The sequence below is a fragment of the Oryx dammah genome, unplaced genomic scaffold (assembly GCF_014754425.2).
Source record: "Oryx dammah isolate SB20612 unplaced genomic scaffold, SCBI_Odam_1.1 HiC_scaffold_28, whole genome shotgun sequence".
NCBI classification, from domain to species: Eukaryota; Metazoa; Chordata; class Mammalia; order Artiodactyla; family Bovidae; genus Oryx; species Oryx dammah.
In genome coordinates this window covers 90026488-90053058 of record NW_024070212.1, presented here as the reverse complement: position 1 = coordinate 90053058, position 26571 = coordinate 90026488, and the positions used below count along the sequence as shown (strand labels likewise).

Sequence of the window (26571 nt, the reverse complement as noted above, 5' to 3'; positions counted from 1 at the left end):
GGCTGACTCCTACATATCTGCAGCATTATGAACGTAACCCCGTTTCCCTCACTTGGTGCACTATAATTAAACCTGTCTGATTAATGAACACAAGTGTGTTCCGTAAGTGGTAAACAAGACAACTGGGCTTTTTTTTTTTTCCTAAGGTAAACCCAGTCCATTTCTTGTTTATATAATTGTATTCTCACACAAAATAAGAAAGAGACAATGACTGCTTGGCAACCACTTAGTAATTTCTTTTTCCCCACTTGAATGTGTTCGCATACTTTCTAACCCTCTATCTACCAAATCTAGACAACCTACTATTTAGAAAACCAAAACCTATTATCTTGTGACCAAAGCCTTACTTGGTTAATTGTATCTTCTTTTGACTCAGAGAAAGCTAACGACTAGGCTGAAGGTTAAGTTAGTGACTCACTCTTCAGTCAACTGGCACTACTGCAGTTGCCAGTAATGCCCACGTGAGTGAAAAAATATTGGTTTGCAAAGTCATTTAAGATTTGATGGTATGACACTCAATCACTTTAAGACTGAAGTGTATTATGTTACCTGATGTCATTCTTATTTTTGTATCTGTATTACTGATAATAATAAAGGAATGGTAATAACCACCATTTTCTGCAAAGTGAAATCAAAACTTAGTCCTGCATCATTAGAGTCAAATTCTTACTGTCAAAATGAAGTTCTTGGAAAATAACTTATACTTGACATGCTTTGTAATAAGAGAAAAATAGTTCTTTGCAAAGATCCATCCAACAGAAAAATCTATAGTCTGTGCAAAATAACATAAAATACACTTGTGAGAAGATCATTTTTGCTTTCATTTGCTTCCTGATCATATAGCAATAAACAGACACAGAACATTTCCTGTTTATTTCCTGGGTTGGGCAGTGGCGAAAGGGAAAATCTGGAAAATCAGCTGCGTATTAACTCAAATTTCAGCACATAATTATTCAAAGAAAATTTTAATGATTTCAGTTCAATACAACTGAAAATGTAGTGTATTAAAGGGTATTTTCTACTAAATTTCAAATTACAAGTTGTCGGCCATTTCTGAGCAACAGCATCATATCCACTGAGTATTCAGCTTATTAACTAAGGTGACTGACATGGCAGGCGGTGGGGAAAAACAATGATCAGCTCACAGAATTTGGCTAAGAAAGGAAACAAACAAAAACAATGCAAATAATAATTAAAATAGCTACAGATATTAGTAAAATAAAAATACAATCCCAAATAGCCATCTCTTAAATTACTAGAAAAAAATTGAAGGTAAAGTTACAGCAAATACAGTCTTCACAGATTTGGGTAACTTTATTTGCATTTAATAGTGATTTTTAAGCCCTATATCCAATGAAACCATTTTAAAAAGCTTTATGAGGAATGGAAATTTAGATGTCTATTCCACTTTTCTTAAAAAAAAAAAAAAAAAAGAAGCTTAAATTTCTGAATGAGCAAGATTCACTTTTGCAGGTAGAGGCCCTGCTTCTTCGTGATCTTCAGCTTTAGATCTAACAACCACAAGAGAAGAAGCTGGATATCTGTTTAGCTTTTGCTCATTCATAAATTCCAAGTCACCATAGATACTCAGCTTCTGCAAAAGAAAAAAAAATCAATGAATATTAGCAATTTGGATAATTAGGAACTTCTCTAAGTAAGGCTTCAAATAGCAATTTATTAAGTTAAGACTTGGCTGAAGAAAAAAAAAAAGAATTCCTATAAACATCCTCAAGAATCCTTTTACTCAAAGTGTTATACATATGTGATTCAATTCCCAGTGGACGGTCAAATAAAAATTTTCCACGTGTCCTGACTTAAAATACTTACAAATTAACAACTGAGTATCAGGGAAAACTGCTCAGGTTTAAAAGGAGTAGGTGTGATCATACACCTGGTATTGATTCCATGGCATGGATTGCGGATGCTGGATACCTTGAGCGCTCAATTGCTTTAAGACCTTATCTCTCCAACCAAGTGGTCAAATGATTTGGAGTAAGTTCTTCTGCTACTAAATGTTTTAAATTAACATATATGGAAAATGGTATGCACGATTTTAAGTCTGTGAGTAGAACAAAAAATATACATGAAATAGTTTAACATTGACAGAAAGGTCTTCATAAATGTATAAAAGTTCAAAGTGTTACTAACACACTCAAAAAGATACTAAAATGAGAGAATGAAAGCATAAACAGTATCAGGGCAAATGTCACAAAACTCCCTGAAGTATAATGGAAATGTCTAATATCTTTTGAAAGTACCTCTATTTAGATATAGGTCTATCTCCTAAAGGTAGAAAAAGAAAAGTTTTTACTAAGAGATGGGGTAGATTTTGTTGTAAATGCATGTGGCAATAAGTCTCTGATTCTGTGAGCTAAAAACTGAAGTGCTGACATTACTGACAGGGCAACTAACTATATTAAAAAGACAGGGACTTCCATGATGGTCTAGTGGCTACGACTCTGCACTCCCAAAGCAGGGAGCCCAGGTTCGATCCCTGGTCAGGGAACTAGATCCTACATGCTGTAACCAACAGTTCACAAGCCACAGCTAGAAGATCACACATGTCACAACTAAGACCCAGTGCAGCCAAATAAATAAGTAAAAAATAAATATGTATTTAAAAAAAACACGGAACCACATAGAAGCATTAATGTTGGAAAGATGCTTTTAGTAGGTGTTGAATAAAGAGCACCTTTGAAGTTAAAGTATCTACAATACCAATATGTGCAACAATATGGAGCGTAATGCTCAGTGAAGAGGCCAGAAAGACATGACTGTGTCTATGGCTCGTGAAGATGCTGGGAGGAAATGGCGAGTGATACTAGTATGAGTTTCCTTTTCGGAGTGATGAAAATGTTCTAAAAGCGATTGTCATGATGGCTGCCTACTTGAACACATTTCTGATGTGGTCTGCTGTCTACTGTTTCAAGGTAACAATAATCCTTCAACAAGTACTGGCCCAGTACTTGACACTTTTCCAGTTAAAGAGAAAATTTTCAAGACAAATTCAATGGTTGATGGGTTGGACATGGATCTGATATACAGTGAGGGCTCCTTAAAATCCAAATTAATAATTTCGGTTTTATTTGGGTGATAATTTGCTCTGAGGCACAATAAAAGAAAAACTTTCACAATTCTACTTAACATTTAAAAGCCTTGAAAAATACTACTTAACATTTAAAAGCCTTGAAACAGTGACAGAAACTTTAAATGATTTCAAACATCTGTATGGAAGAAGCTCTCTAAAAGAGTAAGGAGAAAGAGTAAAATCTGTGCAGAGAAATGGACGGGAGCGTGTGGATAATCTCTAACCAGTACACTTAGTGATTCTGTGGCTACTCTGTATTCTCAAGTGAAAGTCAAAGTTGTTGCTCAGTTGTGTCTGACTTTGCGACCCCATGGACTGTAGCCCACCAAACTCCTCCATCCATGGAATTTTCCAGGCAAGAATACTGGAGTGGGTTGCCATTTCCTTCTCCAAATTATCAATCAAATACAAGGGTACAATAAATTTCAAATGTGTTCAGTTGGAAAGTTTACTGCCCAAGTATCCTTTATGAAAAAAGTTACTTGAGGTATTCCAGCAAAAGTAAAAAGGAATCTAAGGAAGAAAGCAACATACAAGAAACAGTGGCAACTGAGATGACTTTTATGGGATGAAAGCCAGAACAAAACAAAACAAAAATATTCCATTAAGCAGAGAGATTTGGAAGATTCTCCTGGGAACACTTTTAAGTAATTCAGGTTTATAATTTGCTTTCATGTGACTCTAACCACCACTGTACTTGGTTCTGTTTTGAATATCTACATAATTATAATATTATAAATGCTGTCTAGTGGATTTTAAATTTTCAGATCAACCAATAGCAGAGTCTGAAAGTATATATAGAGAAGAATGAATTTATTTTATTTCTCAAGGATCTAATGAAAATTGAAAGTTAAGAGTATGGGAAGAAAGAGAAAAGCAATAATAAGGAGCCAACAGAAATTTATAAAGCATTCACTAAAAGTATGCAAAATAATAATACACATTATAAAAACTAGCAAGTGAAGAGATGGAAGTGAGAGGCAGTGTAAGGGAGTTAACTCATCTATAGTAGAAGGACATCAGATAAAAGTCTAAAATTATTAAAAGCAAAAAATAGAAAAATTTAAAAAGGCAACTGCATGGAAAAATGTTTTAAAACTACTGACTGATTTATCTGAGCACTGAGGAAGAGGAAATCAGTTTTATTAGTCGCTCACTGTTAGTCACTCAGTTGTGTGACTCTTTGTGACCCCCTGGACTGTAGCCCACGAGGCTCCTCTGTCCATGGAATTCTCCAGGTTAAGAATACTGAAGTGGGTAGCCATTCCCTTCTCCAGGGGATCTTCCTGATCCAGGCATCAAACCCAGGTCTCCTGCATTGCAGGAGTATTCTTTACCGTCTGAGCCACCAGGGAAGCCCCTTATGTCACATGTATTACTTCTAAAACTTACATTTAACTACTAAATATGTATTTGGGCTTTAGGCCTGGCTTTTCACTAACCAGTTTAGCAATCTTAGGCAAGTTATTATACATAGATCTTTTTCTAGACTCAATTTTTTTTGTTTCTTAAATTATGAAAGTAAGATAATACATTTATGAAGACTTGGAAAATACACAGTTACATATAGTTCCACTATATATTACAATTAGTTTTTAAGTAGACAGATTAAGATTTTTATCTGGCATTTCAATATCAAACTCTCAAAAATTAATAGAACAAATAGAAAAGTAGAAGGATACAGTAGACCTGAAAAGCAACTATGAGCTAATTCAACATAATTAAGGTTTATACAATTTTCACAAAGTAGGACACAAATTCCATTTAAGTTCTCATAGATATAAACCAGGAGACCCTGGAACATATGCAGTCATAAAACAAAGGTCAAAAATTTCATGGTCTAAAGGTACTAAAATCTTACAGAGTCTGTTCTCTTATCACAGTGGAATTATGTTAGAAATCAGTATCAAAAGATATCTGATAATAACTCACATATTTTCAAGTGCAAAGTGATATTTACCAAGAGAGATCTTTGATTCAGCCATCAAAAGCCTCAATAAAGTTAAAAGACTGAAAAAATTGCAGAGAAGCAAGCATTTAAATGAGAAATAAATATCAAAATGAGAAATTAATATTAAAGATATTTTAAAAACACCATGTATTTGGAAATTAAATGTACCTTTTAAATGATGGATGTATCTAAGAAGCCATAACAAGGAAAATTAGAAAATATTTGTAACAGAATAAAAATGAAAATTCTGAATTTATCAGAGTTTGTTACATGCAGCTAAAGCTACTCAATGCAACTAAATACAAGATGGAATCTTGAATAAGGTAAGAAAACAAGTAATGGACTCTAGCATAAAATTTTGTGAAATCTGAACAAAATCTGCACTTTAGTTAATAATACTATATCACATGTTAATTTCCTATTTTCCTTTGTTTTGTTTTACAACAAAAGTATTTGTTACTTTGTTACAAGTATTTTATATTCTCAAATTGGATTAGAAATTTCAAGCCTCAATTAAAAAAAAATTACTAAGATAATAATAAGCTTTCTAGTCTTTAAGCAATAATATTAGATGCCAGAAAAAATGGAACTATATCAAAGTTTTGAGTGAATATAAGTTAGAAATTTAGAATAGAAGTTGTAGTCATACTTAGACAAGAGGAATCAAAATGTCATACATTTTTTAACTTGGCAAAAATCCATAGGTTTTCTAAAATATATACATTATACATACTATTTTTATATATATGTGTACAAAAACTTACTACATTTGATAAAGGCTTGAGAAAGAACAACAAAAAACAGTAAAACTAAATTTCTTAACAGATTTTAGATTAAAAAGCTATGGTAGCTCTGGCATTTATAACATTTTTTGATTGTCTCTCTTGAGACTTAAAGATTCAAAACAGCAAGATTCTTGGTCTTTTTTTTTAAGACAAAATAATGTTTATTATAGTTTAAAACATGTTTCATTCTACTCGAGTCTTTGAAATCTTTAACATTTAACTTTGTTCACTGTGATCTTATTCTTCATTGTCTCTCTAATCTCTTGAACAGGGCCTGGCACACTGTATGTTACCAGTAAGTATATGTGATTTACTAACATGAATGTTATTTGGAGTCTTCTAAAACTTTTTTAAACTGACCATGTGAAATCAGATGATCATGGGTTTCACAAATAAAAAAAGAAGCAAACAGATAATAAGATAACAGAGGCAGCATTTCTATGATTATTTGTTGTTTCAGGACTTTTCTGAGGCTGCCTGATCTCTAGAAAGGAATATCCAATATTTGAACCCTGTTTTTATAAGTCAGGTTTGACCTGCCTGACAAGGATCACTATGAACTCTTTACTGTCTTAAATAGATAGTTTAACACGAGAAAAGCATTATTATTTCATGATGTTTCCCAAATAAATGACATCATATATGTGAAAGAGCCGGGGGGCAAGTGGAGAAACAAGGATCAAAACCTTTATAAGTCAAGTTACTCAAAATGATACTGCTTTAAGATCGACCAATGCCAACTCTTTCTGGCACTACCCTTAAATGATACGTGATGAATATTTACTATGTGCAAAAGAGGCTAAAGATAAGTTATTTCAGAACTTTCCTAAATAAGAAGAGCAAAGCTGTTCATAAGTTTCCAAGACTACATTTCTGGCCTTTATTACAAACATTTTAAGCTTTATTTGTAGTGACTGAAAAGGAAGCTTTTAATATTTCATGTTTGAGCTCAAGATACCAGGTCTATACTGAAGACAAACATATTCTCTCAGCAGGTTTCTGATTTCCTATAAACACACAGGATTATATATGCAAACTATATTAACCATTGCTTATGTAAGTTAAAATGCACTGTTATGTTACTATGGAGAAGGGTCTGAAGTAATTTATGTTCCAAAAATAAAATCAGTGAAAAGGTTTTATGAAAGTAAAGTTTTAAAGTAGATGACTTAAATTCTCAGCTATTTTTACAGTAAATTAACGAGAAAATATCACAAAAGGAGTATCTACACTGCAATATTTTAAAAACTGTCAAGTATGTAGACCTTTTATAATTAAAAATAGAGTTGAAAAAACATTACTACTTAGCTAGTGTGGTTTCAAATACAAAGTAAAAGCTAAAAGCAGTGAATACAAATAGCTGTCTTTGATACATTTTTCTTGAAAATATATCTTAGAAAAGTATATATTCTTTGAGGGTGTCACCATATTCTTGATTGTTAAGGACAGGAAGAAGAGTTCTCCTGCTGCTAAGTCGCTTCAGTCATGTCTGACTGTGCGACCCCATAGACGGGGTCCATTCCTCGGATTCTCCAGGCAAGAACACTGGAGTGGGTTGCCATTTCCTTCTCCAATGCATGAAAGTGAAAGTGAAGTTGCTCAGTCGTGTCCAACTCTAAGCGACCCCATGAACTGCAGCCTACCAGGCTCCTCCATCCATGGGATTTTCCAGGCAAAAGTAAAGGGGCAAAGTGACACCCATATGCAGATATCAGGAGGCAATGTAATAACTGCTAATAGGACTCCACATGTGGTTCTAATGCTTTAGGCTTCATGATCCAGGGGTGTGAGGGGCATATGCAGAAAGTGAGCAGCTCTACAAACAACTTGGAAATAAGGGGAGAGAACTTCTCACAGAATTAAAACTATACAGTCAAGACAAAATTTATCACAGCAGAGACAACATCTAAAAGGAAGAGAAAGCTCAAAAGTCATCTGAAAAGGAGGGACGGATTCCCAGGTCTGTAAGATGTAATCAAACACCAATGAGAGGCATTGCTATGTCTAAACACCACCAGAAGATGTCAATTCTGTAAGTCAAGTAAGGAGATTAAGAGAGGAAGAACTACGAAAAGTCCACCTAGGAACTGTTTCAGTAAGAGTTTGAGCATCCTGGCTCAAAAACATGAACCATGTATTGCTGGTAGTGTTCAAATTCCTAGTGTCAAAGAGGTTACACAGACGATGAGCTCCTGATATGAGTCACATTATCAATTTCCGTAGTGATGGAGGGTAAAACAAAGATTTATTACTATAGGTTTGTAGCTTTGCTGCCATGAAGATTTAGAGTGCATGGGGCAGTTCAAAAGTAAGTTAACAGGCAAAGGCAATCCTATGTAAGATGTCTAACTTCTACCTTATCAATAACAAAAAATGATTAAAATAAGGACATCAGAACTAAACAAGAACACAAATAGGTAATAAGCAAGAGGATATTCAGATGGTATCATAAACAGATGAGTTTTTTAGAAATTTACCCATTCTCTAATATTTCCACAATTCAAGGCAATCCTGTCTAACTTTATCCATTTGTTTAAACATTGTCCACTTTTCTCTCTCTGCTAATCCATACCTCTTCAAAGTTCAGGTCAAGACCCTCATGACCTATCCCGACAATCCAACACATACTCTCTGCTTTCCTCAACAGTTCATATATTTATTATTTGTGCCACTTAAATAGTTGATCAGCTGGAGGAAAGATGGTATATAGGAAAAGACATAGGAGTTGCAGAGTCAAAAGACAGGAGCTTAATTCCAGGCTCAAAAGTTTCATAGCTGTGCAACCCCAGGAAAGTTATCTAAACTTCATAAGCCTATTTACTCATCTACAGAATGAATAATAAAACCTGCTGTAGAGGTGTGCTGGACAAGTAAGATTCATGAAAACACTTTGTAAATTTTGAACAACTATATAAATATTAGTTATCAACATTATCCTGTCCCAGTTTCTGCCTGCTTATATCCCTTATGGTTTTAATAAAAACATGAAAAATATTATCTGAATCATTATTCATGTGTAAATCTTATAGCATATCTTTATAGTCTATGAACATAAGAGTACTGTTCAAGCATCATGCTAGGGACATGCTAACTACTTATTATCAGATTCTATTTTAATTTCCCTCCTTCCTTCTTTTCACTCTTTTTCTACTGGATTTTGGAGGCACACGAGAACTAAAGCTTATTTCAGTTGGATGTGATGTCAGTAGAATTTATTATCTTATGTTTAGTTACATAAATAATTTTTACTTCTTTAAAGCTAAGTTGAATCATCATATTAGAGGCTTCTTCTGAAACAAAAGTCCTTTACCTTATGATTCCTGGGCCAGTTAAATTTTAATTAACAAGAAAGTCAAGACAGTGTTCCATCTCTCTCAGAGTATAGCAAAACACATTACTCAAAATCAAACGTTTCAGCCTTGATGCTTCTAAAACAACAATTATTCCTTAACATTTGTGGCAATGTTAAATTTAAAATCTGAAGTAGTTCCACAAGCCTTCTTTCTTATATATCACCTTAGAAACATGTCAATGGGTTTTTATCAGTCTCCAAGGCCTATGGAGGGGATTCCCCGGCAGTCCAGAGGTTGGGACTCTGTGCTTCCGCTGCAGGGGGCAAAAGTTTGATCCTTGGTTGGGGAAGTAGGATCCCTCAAGCCATGTGGCACAGCCAAAAATTAAAAAATAAAAAAGACCTAGGGAGAAGAGAGACACTGAACTCAAGTCAGTGTACCCATTACCCAGTGTACACTGGTCACTACAGTAGTTAGCACGACAGAAAACTGGGAAGTGATGCTTATGCTGCAAACCTGTAATTCTCATGTGTGCCCACCCCCATGTGTGTGATTAAAACCGCCAAGTTTTCTCTCATTCTATTAGTAGGAAGGTTTTGCTTTTCTAGTTAAACAAACAAAACATTTAAAAAAGGGAATGATATGGCTCAGTCTTCAAATGGCCTAAGGGTTAGAATTAAATTTACCTCAGAGGGAACATACTGCTCCACAGCTGTAGCAACAGTTGCACAGCAAATCCAGAGCAACACCATCACAGAGAGGACAAGAGTCATGGTTAAAATCCACCCAGAGTTACTGGAAAAAAAAAAATTCAACAGTTTTGTTAAAATTGCATAACATTAAGAACAGAAGGTCTTAACAAGTAAAGGCAATCAATTTTGTATACTTAGTTTAATAATACAAAATTTTATGTGTACTATCCTTAAAACTATTTAAAAAAAACATACAGAAGAAAACATTATAATAGCTATTAGGGTGATATAATGTCCTTTCCTCCATTTCTCAAGCTTCTATAACATGGCCATATAACTTTTATAAATTAAAAAAATCAGACATATTGGCTTTCTGCTAAATATATAAAATTAAAGCAAATTACTGTTAAGGATTTTAAAAAATTACTAAATGAGATAAAGCCAATCAAAGTGTTTTATAAACTGTGTACTGCTACACAAATATATATATATTTGCAAGGTATTAAGATAACATTTGCTTTAAGAAAACACAATAGCCCAAAGAATTAAGGTACAGAATAGGTAAATTATGAAACAATAACTTGTTTTATAAAAGGATTCACAACAGGCTTCCAGAAGTTAACTTCCCTACTATATTTCAAATATTTAACTTGCCACAATTTACTTGAATTTCAATTTACAAGAGTATATCTATTATGAGGCATTCTGTATTCATCACAGCATATCCTAAAAAAAGATAGTTATATTTTTCTTATGATTAAAATATCTCAGTGTAGAAGGCTAGTTACAAGAATTAGTAACTGGAGTTTTTTCCATAATTGACCTATTGTTTGCCAAACTATAGATTAAGATTCAAATAAAAAGCTATTTTTAAAATGTTAGATTTAAAAGAAAACATATAATCATAAAATGTTATTAGGGTAGTAAGGCACCAGTAAGATGCTAGGTAGTGTAGTATTAAGGATAAACTGTAGGGAATTCCTTGATGGTCTAACAGTTAGGACTCATTGCTCTTACTGCTGGGGCCTTGGATTCAATCCCTGGTCGGGGAACTAAGATACTATAAGCTGAGTGATGTGACCAAAAAGGAAAAAAGAATAAATGGAAACTTAAGATTAGGCAATAACTTAGGTTTCATAAAACTTATCAAACTGCAACAAAATCCAAAACACTGAATGAGAGAAAAACTTCCCTTTTCTGGTACAAAATCAAAAGCAGGTTTAGAAGTTAAAGGAAGGGAAAATTTGAAGTTCAATTCTTATTTTCTTACCTAGTCTTTAAAATAAAAACTATCTGATATCTGATTAAAACCTGTCAAGAAACTATTTCTGCTCTAAGAAATTACAGTAAGCATGCAGTTTGGACTACTGAAGTGTTGCACTTGGGACACAACAGTCCGCTTGTTCGCCTCTCCACTCAAGTGCTTGACCTGGTGTCTGACACAGGGTAGACAACTATCACTCAGAGCTACTGGCCCTTTGTTTGGCGAGGGGCTGCAGGTGGTTGTCGGGGGAAGGCTCATATCAGAACTCCTTGGAGGAGTAGAAGGTTGCATACTTTGATAAAACCCTCCTCCCTCTAGAAGGCTTGATATTTCTTCCCAAGAGGGCACAAGGTACCCATTTCCCTCTCCAGTCCACTTTCCCTTGCCATCCTTAAGAATCTTTGGCATGGAGATGACACTCAGTATAGAACACAAAGCCCTCCTTAATCTATAGCCCTTATCCACCTCCCCTAGCCTCCTGTCTGGCCATGGAGATAAAAATGAAAATCCAACCCTCAAACCATTCAAATACAGAGTCACCCCTTGGCACTCCCAGGGCAATGGTTCCAGGACTGCTACCCTCTCCTATACCAAAATCTGAGGGTGATCAATTCCCTTTTATAAGTGGCATAGTATTTCCACATAACCTACACACATCTTCCCATACACTTCAAATCATCTCTAGATTACTTATAATGCCTAATAAAATGTAAATGCTATGTAAATACAGTTGATCCTTGAACAACAAGTCTGCACTATGTGGGAGAATTTATTTTTAAAAATTGTTTTTTTAATTAAAAAAAAATTCATGTGAATTTTTTTCAATAAATATACAGTTGGCCCTCCAACTAAATTAATTAAAGCTTAACTGAGATGTCTAAAGAAGTGCATATTGTAACATAAATCAAAGACTCCCAATGAGAATAAGAGTGCTTCTGTACTGCGGAAAAAAAAAAAAAAACCTTGGGTTTTATTAAAGTAGAGTGAGTATCAACTTTTAAACAAACCAAAATATCCAAAAGTACAGTTTTGGTAGGGAAAAGATGGAAAAAAAAGTTTTTTTCTTTTAACTTTTGAGCAGTTAATATAACTTTAAAATAATAATGTTAATAATAATAATATAATAACAAGCCAGATTTTATCTTCTGTACACATAAGTGAAGATGAATACATACAGAGACAGGCATCTTAAAAAGCCATCACTTTCTCCATCTTCAAGATAGTTCCTATGTGCTTGTGAACTTCTCATTTGCAGATCTGCTGAAATAATAAGGTACAAGTTAATGATATCCTATATTCCAAAAGGGGGTCTCAAATGACTGCTTCTAGATATACACACTGTACCCAGTTATTTCTGTAAATGTAATCTGGTATAATGAATGCAAGTTCCTCTGGCACATTAAAAACCAACTGGATACTATACTATAGGAAATTATGAATTTCCTATTTTATTTTCAAATTTTTATTGACATTGATGCTTTCCATGTCTGAATGTAATAACAGAATGGCTTGTTCAAATCTAAAGTTAAAGATGGGGCTTCCCTGGTGGCCCAATAGTTAAGAATCTGCCTGCCAAGGCAGGGCACAAGAGTTCAATCCCTGCTTCAGGAAGATCCAATATGTGGTGTGGCAACTAAGCCCACACACCACAACTACTGAGTCAGTAGTCTAGAGCCTGGGGGGGGCATAACTATCACGTCCACACACCGCAACTACAGAAGCCCATGCTCTGCAACAAGAGAAACATGCACACTGCAATCAAGAGTAGCCCCTGTTCTTTGCAACTAGAGAAAGCACACAAGAGGCAATGAAGATCCAGCACAGCCAAAAAATAAATAAATCTTTAAAAAAAATAAAAAGATACAGTTAAAGATGGCCTTGTGCTGTGTGCTGTCATCATTCACCCACCAAAATAATTAAAAAGTTAATAAAATCAGTATTTAAGATAAGGAATGAGCTAATACCTTTAAAAAAGGTAAGCATAGTTTCAGCTTGATGTTTTATATTTCTATGAGTTTAAATTCACTTCTAGCATAGAAATAGAAAGAGAATAAAAACATATTTTCAGGGTAGTTTCACTATTTGGTTAGTTTATTGGAAGATACCAGAACATCTCCTTAGTTCATACTCAAAATATCCTTAAAGGAAAACTAAATGTTTTTAGAATAGTGATTCTCAAAGTGTGATCCCCAGACCACCAACAGAACCCAGCAATCTGTTAGAAATGCAAATTCTCATGTCTTATCCCAGATCGAGTACACTGGAAAATTTGGAGGGGGGCTCAGAAATGCTTTTAATAAGCTCTCCAGATCATAAAGCACAGTAAAGTTTAAGGACCACAGTTTTTTTTGTCGTTGTTGTTGACAGTACTCTGTAAGTTAAGCTCACACACAAGAACAATTCACTTTTTATAAAAATGCTTGTGCAAGGGCTTCCCTGGTGGTCCAGTGGTTAAGAATCTGCCTTTCAATGCAAGGAACACGGGTTCAATGCTGGTGGGGGAACTAAGATCCCACATGCTGCAGGGCAACTAAGCTCGCAAGCCACAACTAGAGAGAAGCCGGAACGAGAGATCCCATACACTGCAACTAAGACCCAAGGCAACCAAATAAATAAATATATTTTTTTAAATACTTGCACAATAAGAGGATATTAAATAAAGGCCCTAGGTATATCTATATAGGATATGTTATTCAGTCACTAAGTCATGTCCAACTCTTTGCTACCCCATGGACTATGGCCCGCCCGGCTCCTCTGTCCATGAGATTTTCCAAGCAAGAATACTGGAGTGGGTTGCCATTTCCTTCTCCAGGGGACCACGGTTTTAAGTCTTTTATTCACCTTCCAACAATCATACAACCAATTCTACCAGCATCAGATCTGACTGCTAATGTGTTTAATCCTAGGCTACTGAAAATAAAACTTACAGGACATTTTGCTTAGTGATGAGTCTTTCAAATCTGTAGGCTCCTGCTCCAACTGTGGTGCATACTGGATTTCTGGCTTAGACTAAAATGACAAGAAAGCAATTAAGTCGTTTGTACTTCTTAAGCCTTTCTCAGTAGCAAGTTCTGTAACATATCATCTCTATAGACTTTCAAATTGAGAAAAAGTAATAGAAGTATGGTATAAAAAATAAAACACAGTAACTACAATGTATTTTAACTGCTTGTGCTAAACACTAGATCCAGTGTCTTGCAAAGAAACAGATTTCTATTGTCGTCAAGAACAGTCAGTTTAATTTCCTAACAACATAAAAAATAAAAAAATAAAAAACTAGATCACAACATAATGCATTAAGTATCATACCCTGTAAAAAAATGAGTTCTAATTCTGGTTGATCAGGAATCATTTGGCAGACTGCCAAAACTTCTGGTTAGACATCTCTATTTTTTCTCATCTGAAATATCCTGAATGACTCATAAATTATAACTCAATACTCCATACTTTAGGGCTTCCCTGGTGGCTCAGCAGTACAGAATCCGCCTGCCAATGCAGGAGATGTGGGTTCGATCGCTGGGTTGGTTGGGAGATCCTCTGGAGAAGGAAATGGCAACCCACTCCAGTACTCTTGCCTGGGAAACACCCTGGGCAGAGGAACACGGCCAGCTACGGTCCATGGCGTCGCAGAGTCGGATACAACTAAGCGACTAAAAACATAGCAAACAACTCCATACTTTACATCTTCACATAGCTCTGATGCTCTGGAGTAGGGGGTTTCTCCATCATAATCATTCTTAAGTTGACACAAAGAGAAAAACAGTTAACCGTACATCTAATCAGGAATGAAGGACTCTACTCTTTAAGAGCCAACTTAAGTAGCTTTAGGAAATAGAACTTATTCATGAACTTAAGAGAAAATTCCTTTTCTCCCAGTTCATTGTTTATCATGGGATATAATAATTATAGCTGCTGTTTAGTGAAGGTTCATGTGTGCTAGACATTTATATATATTGTCTCAGCTCTCCAAACAACTTCATGAAGTTGCATTGCTGCTGCTGCTGCTGCTAAGTCACTTCAGTCGTGTCCGACTCTGTGCAACCCCATAGACGGCAGCCCACCAGGCTCCCTCATCCCTGGGATTCTCCAGGCAAGAACACTGGAGTGGGTTGCCATTTACTTCTCCAATGCATAAAAGTGAAAAGTGAAAGTGAAGTAACTTAGTCGTGTCCAACTTTTCACGACCCCATGGACCGCAGCCTACCAGGCTCCTTTTTTCCAGGCAAGAGCACTAGAGTGGGGTGCCATTGCCTTCTCCGCTCTTATATCTATAGGTTTCATTTTATCAATTAACCACTCTAAAATTTAGAAGACTCAGAGATCTTGTTAGATACAGATCAATAGGCTTTAAATAGATTTCCAATGGGCAGCTGCTGCTGCTGCTAAGTCGCTTCAGTCGTGTCCAACTCTGTGCGACCCCTGATACGGCAGCCCACCAGGTTCCCCCATCCCTGGGACTCTCCAGGCAAGAACACTGGAGTGGGTTGCCATTTCCTTCTCCAATGCAGGAAAGTGAAAAGTGAAAGTGAAGTCACTCAGTCGTGTCCGACTCAGCAACCCCATGAACTGCAGCCTACCAGGCTCTTCCGTCCATGGGATTTACCAGGCAAGAGTACTGGGGTGGGGTGCCATTGCCTTTTCCATTACTACTGCTAGTATTTAAATGAATCTATGAAGCACATTATCACCTGGAATATAACGATTTTTCCATCATCAGCTTGCAGATAAAAAGTCCACGAAGAGGTTATGAAGCTCTGTGCAGAGTCCACCATATCACTCCAGAATGATCTTACCAGAGTTAGAGGGAAGAGTAGATGCATTTTTGGCATCAGGGACATGAGCTTAAAGAAAGAAAATTAAATCAAGGTGAAATATATTATTTTTTATATACACATATACAAAAGAACAATATAATAAAATCCTTATTTGGACAGAGTATAAAACAAGTGATTATATTATCATCATTAGCATCAGAGTAAACTCTTCATTATCTATGCAATTAACCATGAGCTTAAATTCCTAGGATCCTTTAACGTATCACCTAATACAATATAAGCTACCTGTCACCTCTATCAAATTAACAGGCTTTTGAATTAGGTCCAAAAATGTAGAGAATCTAAACTCTTCTCTTTTGATTAAATAAGGATTAGCAAGGCCTCAAGAGGTAGAAGAGGAAGGGACAAATCTTTAATACTTTCATGTAAAATGAACCATCACATAACACACACCAATGGAAAAAAGGAAGGGAAAAAAATCAATCCAAGGAATATATGCATAAAATGTGAGATATCTGATAACAGGGCAGAGTGAGGGAAGTATTTATGGGCTGACTACATACAGTAAGCTACTGATGAGATTTTTACATTAATTGGTATCGCCTCCCCTTTAATTCTGACTATTGACTAATTCAACAGCAGTGGGCCCCTCTAGAGAATAAGCATGAGATACCATTTGCTGAACTCTAGGGATAGCTTTGGTTCTGGCTATATTTCAAAAGAAAGACACTATGGGGTTATTAAGAGAGAAGAGCTTTTAGAATCAGAAGAGATCTGTACTCGTGATCTAATTTTTCCACTTAAGAGCTGTGAAATCATTCACTGATTAGTTCACTAAGTAAGCATTCATTGAGATTATAAATTTTAAGAGTCAGAAACCACGTGTGTTTTATTTATCCACGTGTCTGTGTTTAATCTACACAGAGGTGAAACACGGTGTGATACATGTCTATGGGGAGAGGCATCTAACCCAAACTGGGGTGAGAGGTGGTTAAGAAGGCTTCACAGAGGACATGATACTTGCCCTGAGTCAAAAGGATTCACTGGGCAGAGAACAGAAGAAACAAGAAATAATGTCACCATTAACATATTACACATTAAGAACTTCTCAGTATGTACATAATTAAGAGAAAGGGAAATAAAAAAGGGTCTTAAAAATTAGAAAATATGTTTAAAGTTACTCGTAAGAGAAACACAAATTAAAACTGTAATAAAAGTACTACATTGCCAAGGACTGGGAGGAGGAGGAAAGAACAGTGACTGCTAATGGGTATGAGATTTTCTTTTTTCGATAATGAAAACGTTGTGGAAGTAGATAGTAATGATGGTTGCACAGTCTGGAACAGACTAAAAACTACTACACTGAATAATTTAGGAGAATGATTTTTATAGTATGAATTATATGTCAATTTTAAGACCTGATAGAAATTCCATACAAGGTAATTTTGCTCTATTTCTCAAAATTAAAAATGCATATACTTAACTCAGTATTCCTATGATTTTATTCTAGAAATATAAATGTAAAAAATAGGCAACATTATATGTAAATCTAAAAAATTAGAAACCCTGCTGCTGCTGACGCTGTCACTTCAGTCGTGTCCGACTCTGTGCGACCCCATAGACGGCAGCCCACCAAACCCAGAAACAACCCTACATGTCCATAAACAAGGGACTACTTAAATAAATGATACATCCATATAATGAAATATATATGTACTGGAAAGAAATGAGTAGACAGTCTTTAATTATATTTTAGAAAAGAATACATGTATCCTTGTATAAAATACCTCTGCATTGGTAACCCTGGCTACATTAATGGAGTAAAATGGAGTGGCTAAGAGATACAGGGGTAGGAAACTTTTCACTAAAGAACTGATCTTTGAACAATGGCAGGGATTAGGGGTGCTGAAATCTGTGAATATACACAGATTATAGTTGGTCTCCCATATTTGTAATTCTGCATCTGAGAATTCAACCAACTGTAGATCATGTAGTGCAGTATAATATTAAGAAAAAAAAATTCAAGTGTAAATGGTCCTGCAGTTAAAATCCATGTTTTTCAAGGGTCAACTGTATGTGTGTATATATATATGTATTCACATATTTTTTTCTTTTTCACCTTTTGAGTTCTGTACCATGTGGTTGTATTTCCTATGCCAAAGTTAATTCAAAAACTTTTCCCCAAATGCTTGGATAGAGTATGAGGGGTAGACATTCTAAGAGATGATATACAAGAGGTAATCAGAAGTCAGGCTGTGATAAATGGTTTGGACTTAAACCTGTATATAATGGGAAGCTACTGAAGAATATAAGATAGAATCATGACATGATATTTCCATTTAGAAAATAAATATCCAGACACAGACTAAACAATAGACTAGAAGGGGCTAAAGTGGGAAAACAGACTGCAAGCTAATTTAGTAATACAGATGAGAAATGATGCTGATCTAAGGTAACGGCAGATAAGGTAAAAGGAACTCTCCACTTCTCTGAGCCTCAGTTTTTTCATATGCAAAATGGGGATAATATTGTCACCAGACCAAGAAAAAAAAACAAAATGAATTATGGGTGTGAACATACCTCTTAACATTAAAGCTTTATACAAAAGTAACTGACTTTTCTATTTGCAAAAATAATTTGTTTGCTGAAACTAATTATAAAATATAATACTGAAATAGGATCATGTGAACAATATACATTTCAATACAAAGTGCAATCTAAGCAGGCATTTCTGAAGGGCAGTATTGTTTCATACTTGTTCTTGTCTCAATTCTGCGTATGGCAGCTGATTCTGGCAACCAAGATGGCAAGCATATTGCTCATCAGATTGGGAATATGCTTCTGTACATGCTGGAAGAGAAAAACAGCAAATTACAAGAAAAAAAGAGAAGGAGAGAAAGAAAAGGGATAGAATAGAAAGTAAGAAATTTAGCATTTTATAAAGCAATTTATTATACTTTAAAAGTATTTCATTAATATGAATTTTCATATTTGGCAATAACAGCAAATGTTTTATTTTATTAAAATCCCATATCTTCTTCCTCCCACAAGTCAAATGTTTCAGGAATAAACCTATTAACTACACACTCAGGCTCTGGCTATGATGACATCCATATGAGGTGAACCTCATAGCCAAGGTTTGCAGAAAAGAAAAAACACTGAATTGGCATCCTGAAATTCTGGCTCTATCATCTGTTGGCTGTGTATGTGACCTAGGTAGAGCTACTTAACCTCTCTGACTATTGATTTTTATCATGTCTAAAACAGAATTAATACCACCTACTTTATGGGGTTGAACAAAATGATATACTTTAGTATTTATACAAATATATGATATTACTGTTAAGAACTAGATCACTGAGTTCAGCAACAAGGGTATTCACAAGGCAAAGAAAAATAAAACAATCAGTCTAACATCCTAAATTCTGAGAAAACTGAACTTTGAAAATGTTCTGCAGCAGGATTCCAAACTTGGAATGAATCTCTACCACATATACACTTTTCATTTAGTTCACTAGAGAATTTTCTTTCCTGTGATGTAACACTTTACACCACAATTTTTTCTTTCCACCCAGTCATGCATTTGTAGTATACTTCTCGAAGGTACTAGATGATAAGCTGAACAGTATTATGCACGTAAAAGATGGCCAGCTAGGAGACTGAGCCATAAAAAGAGGCTATGACATCACACAGGGTAGCTGGAAATAGCGGCATAGTGACAGGGAGAAAGCGACCGCCCACTGCACTGAGCAAACAGTGTAAGGTGATGAATGAAGAAAATTCCATTACAGTTTTTAAAAAGCTAAATATCAATTTTGTCCTGATTACAGGTTTCTTTTATTAAACACACTGCTTTGGGCAAAAGGTAAGAATAGTGGCTTAAGAGATGACAAAGACTCTAGTTACTTCTTTTATTGGCATGACTCACAAAGAATACACTATTAAATACTGAGTCAAAGGCCTGATTCAGTAAAAAAAAAACTTGGGAGCTAAGTCAACTAGCCTATGATTGAAAGGCTTAGGAAAATTATACTACCCACTGGAATGATAGTGATGAATTATGAGAAGGATAATCACTATTACATTTGTCTAAACCAAATACTTGGTTAAACAAAGGTGTTCCTATCTATAGTACAAAAGAAACACTGTCTCAACAAATAGATGAAATTTAAAGCCCATGAAATTTCTAGCAGCAGCTACTAGAAGTTCAACTTTATAATAATTTAAATATGCTTGATGAATAATAATATGCTTGTCATTTTCCTAGGAAAATACATAAAAAGCGTAACACAACTCAAAGAAAACACCAATGTTATATACTGCTGATGTCATTAGCATAGCATCTTACCAGATTCACATTCCAATTTGGTCCGATTTAAATCAATTCCATCATCCACAAACTGACAAATTGAAAACAGCCTGCAACCTCTCTGACATGCGTACAACTCCTCTTCCTAGGGAGGTCAAGAACAGGGAGGATTAACAAAAAAAATAGTGTTTTTCCCTTATGGGGGAAAAAAAAGTCAAAAAGAAAACAAAGTTAGTAGGGTTTATTACAAATTGTCCAATAAAAGTTTTATAACTGAAAGAAAGAAAAATGATAGAAGTCAGGTAATACTTAAGACTATATAGTCTGCCATATAAAGAAGTTTTAATTTCTTATTTTAACAGTGATATCCAAAACAAATAAATAAATAAGTGGTATCAAGAAACTGAGTGCATAAAAACATCACCCTTTTCCTACATTCCATGGTCATATTTTTGGGGGAAAAGTTGAAAATAAAAACAACAGTGACATAATCAGAACTTTAATAGAGGCAAAAATGAGAAAACAAGTACTTTAGGATCAATGGTGTACTTCTGCCACATAAATATTTATACAAATCATCAGGCCTATCAGGAAAAATATCATGACTAGTTTTACATAGCAGATAGTGCTATAAAGGCCCCCACAAAGTGAGGTACACACTTAGAAAAATGCTTAAATGAAAGGATTTTTTTAAACTCAGTTTACCTGAACTGAAAACACAAACAAAGGCAATATGTGACATATGGAAAAGGCCATTGGAATCAGCCAGACTTGGATTAAAACCTTTCAGGTCAGCATGCACGTTACTTTACCTATCTATTGACAAACGTCAAAAAGGAAATAAAAGCTATCAATTATCTCTAAACCCCTCAATAATGCTGGAAGACAGCTATTCCTAGTGCAGTGCCCGGAACATTGAAGGTGCTCAATAATGGTAGTAGTGTTAATCATAATAATACATTTTTAAAACAGAAAACAACAGTTGTAGGCATCATTTTATTTGTGTGAGAGCTCAAGATAAGAAAGATTCTTCATTGCTGGAAAATGTGAACTGCTCAGTAAGACTAATGACAATGTCTTCAACAGACTTTCCTTTGGTGAAATGAATAGTATTTGAAACAAACCAGTATATGTGGGGAAGCCCCCTCAACTTACTGTGTGATCCACTGTGTACAAACTGGCAGGCACCTAATAAGGAAGGAAACAGCATGTGCATACACCAGTTAGCAACCAATGGAATACAAAGTTATGCATTTCTTTCCAGCAGGATTAGTAAAATTTGTGCAGCAGCAACAGTCCATTAAGAGGAGATGGCTGCAGTCTAGTATTTATTCTTGTTCAGTCTCCAAGTCATGTCAGACTCTTCACGACCCCATAGACTATAGCACACCAGGTTTCCCTGTCCCTCACCATCCTAAGTTTGCCCAAGTTCATGTCCGTTGAATCAGTGATGCCATCCAACCATTTCATCCTAACTGTCTAATATTGAACAATCTTTATTATAAAACTTTGAAGGTAGTACATTTCTGGATGTCAGTTCTAGCTGCATTTATTGTTACAGTGAAATTGAAAGAATTTTAACCACTAAAGTAAATTTTATACCTGAGTAGCTTTTATAAGACAGTAGAATTCTCTCATGTCTTTGGAGCATCACATACTTCCTACTATGGCATGGAGAAGTATGAGCTCTTTAGTATGAGCTATACTGCAAGCCATTTTGCTTTCAGATATGTTTTCTTTTATTAAACCAATCCAATAAGCCCTCCAGTACGATTTTCAGAAGAGAGTGTAGCATGGTGAAAGAGTCTAGGTTCAGGAATTAGCCCTGGTTAGTCGCTCAGCCTCATCACTTATTCTGCACAACCTTAGGCAAGGGCCTTAATCTCTCTCAGCCTCAATTTCCTTAGTTGTAGAACAGTGACAATACTTACATGTCAATCCTGAAATATGATGAGGATTTTATATTTTATATCCATAGCATCATTAATATTATGCTATACTATCTAATAAACAGATATGACATTAATAACATATTTTGTGAGCACCCACAATGTACCAGGTATGGTGTTAACACTTAATATATCACAGGATACCTGGCACAGAGCAGGCACTCAACTGGTAGCTATTAAGTCATATCCTTGTTCTAAATAAGTGTTTCATGTTTTAGACAATGTTTCATGCCCTATGCATCTAAAGTTATGGCACGCTTATATAAAATATACCTTCTCTAATTTAGACCAAATCCTCCTTAAAGGAACGCTACCATCTATAGATTTTACACGCATTTTCTTATCCTGCGTCAAGCTAACTATTCTCTCTTATTTAGCACTACTAATATATTGTGCACACCAAACTGGCCTTATGACACCTGACAAAGGAAACCACTATCTGTGGCATGTGTTAGGTACTGTGGTAAGAGTACCATGTATATTATCTTTAATCCTCACACTTACTCCACAAGGTGTAAGGATCTGTTTTTACAGTTGACAAAACGAAGTCATGAGAAGTGATTATCAAGGACACACAGATATGTAACTGTAAGGCCGGGAATGAAACCAGGTTTGTAAGGTTCCAGAGCCCACACTCTTAAAAATGACCAGGCTGACTCTAATTACCTTTATTATTAACAGGACTTACGTCTCCTGTATTTGGACCCAGACAAGTTACACAATTCTACTTCTGAGGAAAGTTAAAGGGTGAAATATGATAATTTTTAAGTACCTACTACAAACAAGTAAAGTACCATGCTTTCTTGCAACAAATAATTTTGAAAAAGTCATTAAAATAAGATTTCTATTTGCCAGTCACAAATACCAGACCAAGAGAGGCTTTAGGAGCTTGTAAATTTAAATAATATAACACCCACTGCTTTTTTCCAAACCATAAAGCACAATAATTTGACGGAGGACCAAAGGACATCAGTGAAATAATTAAATATTTTTAATCTACAACTTTATTAATAGAAAGTAGTACAGTGTAGCCAGTTTTAGGATTGAATTCCTGCTACTCCACTACTTCTTGGCTATGTGACCTAGGTCAAGTCACTGAACATGTCAGAGCCTTGATTTCCTCAGCTGACAAGCCCAACTTGGCAGGGTGAGAATTAGGGATAACGGAGGTAAATCTCCCATCATACTGGCTAATAAGACAGCAGGCAGTTTATAAACTTTAAGTCCAGGACAGGAAACCAGGTGATTTAGAGTTCCTAGGAAGAATAGCTTTACTGAAAAAGAAAGAAAGATTTTATAGATATCACATCAATTGTTAGAAAGTAGTGGAGATTATAAAAGTACTCAGAGGTTCCAGAAATGTCTAACCTTTTAAATTGCTTATTCTCCAGCATATGTACTCAAGTAACTACAAATATGCTAGGAAAATCTCAAAAAAAAGGGCGAGGGTGGGTGGAAGGGAAGGCCAGTACATCTAAACACTAGAAAGATACAAAATAAATATCTGCCCAATTCCAGGCCAAATCATTATTAATTTCCTCATACAATCCTCTTACTTATGAGTGGTTTATAAAAAGAGAAGAAAATAATGTATTCAGGAGCAGTACACATTGATTTAAAAGGTTAGAAGTCAGAATTCCTCATTTTTCTCTCTCTTGATTGCTAATAATATATTTGTCTCTGATAATTTGATAATCCCCTCTCCCACACTTTTTCTGGAAGATTGATAATCCTCAAGCAATGTAAAACCCAGCAGTAAACAGACATATGGGCAGAAACAGCATTTAGAACTTTTCATTTCAAAAGCCTGAAAGCACTTGCCAATAAGAAACATCCTAAACTTCTCCTCCTAGTCACTTTGTAGTTTGAGAGCAAAGAGGCCTAGCCACTCGGTTAAGCATATAGCATAGGGAAGACAAAGTAAAACAAGGGTAGAAAGACCAGCACAAGCTGTTACAAAGAAAGGCAGTGGTGTGCGGGGCGGGGCTTATACCAAAATCACATATTTGGAAGGGTGGGGGACAAACCACGCAATTTAGGATGCTCAGTCAACAGTTTTTAAGCTGCAAAAACAACTTGAGAAGTGGAATGAAAGTAAAGGAAAGGCTGCACCTAGGGCGGACAAGGAGGGGAGGAAGGGTCACTCTCTTCGTAATATGTGATCCGCGGCGAGGGCCGGTCTCGTTTCTTTCCCACTCTACTAATCCCCTCCCTGTCTTTTGCTGCACCGAAAGGTAAGTTCTCTGAATGCAGAAACCTAACTGCTTTTTCTCTAAGCTATCCCAGTCCCACTGTCAGCACCTAGCACAGTTACTCAACATAGGCGGAAAGCCCTTCCTGAGTGTCTCCCAACTCCTTAATACATTTCATACTATGGTGAATTATCTACTTGTCTGACTCCAGGTAGACTACAGGCTTCCAGCCCAGAGAGGCGCTACGGGAAGAGGGGGTTAAGAACTAATCTTTTAGTGGACTGGCGTATCTATAACTGCCCCCTCTCTGCCCTGCCGTCCCTGGAAAGTGAGGACCCTGCATTAATCATCTGGATCCTCCTCCCCACCCTTCCCCGTAAAGCCTCAGAAAAAAAGAGGTCATGTCTTGCTTATTTTTCTGTCCCCGACCTATTACAGGGTAGGTGCGGCACAAACTTCCGGTAATTACAGCAGGAGCGGGATGCGGGTAGCATTAGGGAAGAAAACAAGGGCCACAGAGATGGGAGACAAAGGTTGAAGGGTGGGTTCAACAGTCAGGCTCCCAGAAACGACAGAGGTGCGGGAGAGCGGAAAGATGGGCGGCCAGGGAAGGGTTGTAGCCCGGTTCGGACGGGCCCTACCTTGGGGTAGGTGTGCAAGGGATACGTCAACTGACAGGCCCGGTGACAAGACGCCGTATCACCCAAGACCGAGTCAAACGCTTCAGCCGAAGCGGTTCCCGAGCCTCCGGCCAGGGCCATGGCCAGCAGCAGCAGCGGCGGGATCCCCAGTTGGGCCCTGAGCCATAGGCTCCCCTTCGGCACCGCCATTTTGTTTGCCTCTGTCACAGCAGCACAGCTTGTTGCTGTTTTCTTTTCAAGGTTTCCTCCTCCTTCCGGGACCAGCCCCTTCCCCGCCCCGCGGGCCGCTGCTTCCGCCTCTGTAGTCCTCTCAGCTCCGCCCTGGCCCGTCCGAAACTGCCGCCTCCCGTCCCACCTCTAGGTCTACGAACTTCTAGGTAGGCGAGAGGAAGTGGATCCAAACATCGCGAGTACTAGAGCGAAACGACTCCTCCCTCTGCGAGGCATGCTGGGGCATGTAGTTCTCTTCAAGCGGGAGGCGCACGGTGGTTGGGGAACTTGGTCTCGGGGAACTACCAGCTGCCCTAGGCGCTCCCGAGCCTGCCCATTCGCGGTGTATTCTGGGGAATGTGGTTTGGTTCAACCTGCCCGCCCGCCCCCCAACCTCCGCTGATTGGCCTTGGACTTCAGCTGGCTGGCGGAGCTTTTACCGAGAAACTGCCAACCCTGAAAGGTGTTCCGACCCCCTAAGGCCCAGGCTTGGGGCCCTCAGAGGGTGCGTGCCGGAGAGGCCCAGCTGCTTGGCAGGGCTGCTTTTCCTGGTGGGTCTCACGTGCTATCGTTAGCCTTCCCCTTCCTGGGCTCCTGAGTGCTGAAGGCAGAGGAAGGTGGTGGTTCCCGTTGCTATGGGATTAGAGCAGGACAGTCTTTAGGGTCCTTTGACCATGGAGCATTTCCTGGAGATGGTTGGTTGTTGTGAGATCTGGAGGAGGTTGTTGAATATTGGTTACAAGAGGAACACTTGGGGTTGTGGCTGTGGTAGGGTGTTTGTTAAGAGAGCTTCACTGGACCTGGGGGAAAGCTAACCCTACCACAACGCAACCTAAAATGGAAGAGGCTTTAGAAGTCACCAGGTTCATCGCCTGGCCCTCTACTGGTAGCCCCCTTACAGTGTGCACTAGGCACCTCTTAATTCAGGAAGTAGACCGGTCATTGTATACAATTTTCAGTTTTTAGGAAGATTTTTAAGAGGAAATCTTATTTTAAATTCCACCCAAGAGTCCTAATAATTCAAGAATGCTTCCAGAGTATGTAGGACCGAATTATGTCACTTTAGGGAGCACACGTCACTGAAGTTCTGATGACATTTTAGAACCTGCCCTCTTTGTTGAGCAGAACACGGTAAAGCACGTGAAGGTAGTTGGAGTCCCCTAGGAATGGATAAATTCGTCATTCGAACACCCAGAATCCAGAATAGTCCTCAGAAGAAAGATCCTGGAGGAAAGATTTACAAGCAGGCCACCATTGAATCTCTGAAGGTGAGAGGGGATCCGGGAGTGGATAAAATGTGCAAAGGACTGGGATGGCAAGGAGGTCTGGAGGAGTTCTACTGTGGAAGACCTATGAATTCCTTATTTCTGTGCTTCCTCCCCACCGTGCTCCTGACTGCTCCAAATTTGTTTCCCCCATACA

General features: G+C 37.0%; 2 protein-coding genes across 6 annotated transcripts in view; one reads left to right on the top strand and one right to left on the bottom strand.

Annotated features, from left to right (window-relative positions):
* Nucleotides 1–948: 948 nt before the first annotated feature.
* TMEM59 (transmembrane protein 59) lies at nucleotides 949–25351 on the bottom strand. 4 transcript variants are annotated; one of them, XM_040231079.1, is made up of 9 exons: nucleotides 24940–25268; nucleotides 21313–21345; nucleotides 20197–20302; nucleotides 18604–18698; nucleotides 15762–15914; nucleotides 14001–14082; nucleotides 12249–12333; nucleotides 9804–9912; nucleotides 949–1594 (listed from the first exon to the last, which is right to left on the bottom strand). In XM_040231079.1, the coding sequence occupies exons 1-9, from the start codon at nucleotides 25126–25128 to the stop codon at nucleotides 1439–1441; spliced, it is 1008 nt and encodes a 335-aa protein (XP_040087013.1). In that variant the 5' UTR covers nucleotides 25129–25268; the 3' UTR covers nucleotides 949–1438. The 4 variants fall into 4 exon arrangements, with proteins under 4 accessions (XP_040087013.1, XP_040087014.1, XP_040087015.1 ...); XM_040231080.1 differs by having other exon boundaries at nucleotides 12249–12330; nucleotides 24940–25187; XM_040231081.1 differs by lacking the exon at nucleotides 21313–21345 and having other exon boundaries at nucleotides 24940–25351.
* A 167-nt stretch (nucleotides 25352–25518) lies between these two features.
* TCEANC2 (transcription elongation factor A N-terminal and central domain containing 2) overlaps nucleotides 25519–26571 on the top strand; it is a 45591-nt gene continuing 44538 nt past the window's right edge. The window contains exons 1-2 of one of the 2 annotated variants that reach the window (XM_040231084.1): nucleotides 25519–25654; nucleotides 26275–26417. In XM_040231084.1, coding sequence (XP_040087018.1) covers nucleotides 26316–26417 — 102 coding nt within the window. In that variant the 5' untranslated portion in view covers nucleotides 25519–25654; nucleotides 26275–26315. Of the gene's footprint in view, nucleotides 25701–26274; nucleotides 26418–26571 lie in introns of both variants that reach the window. The other variant, XM_040231083.1, reaches the window with a different exon arrangement.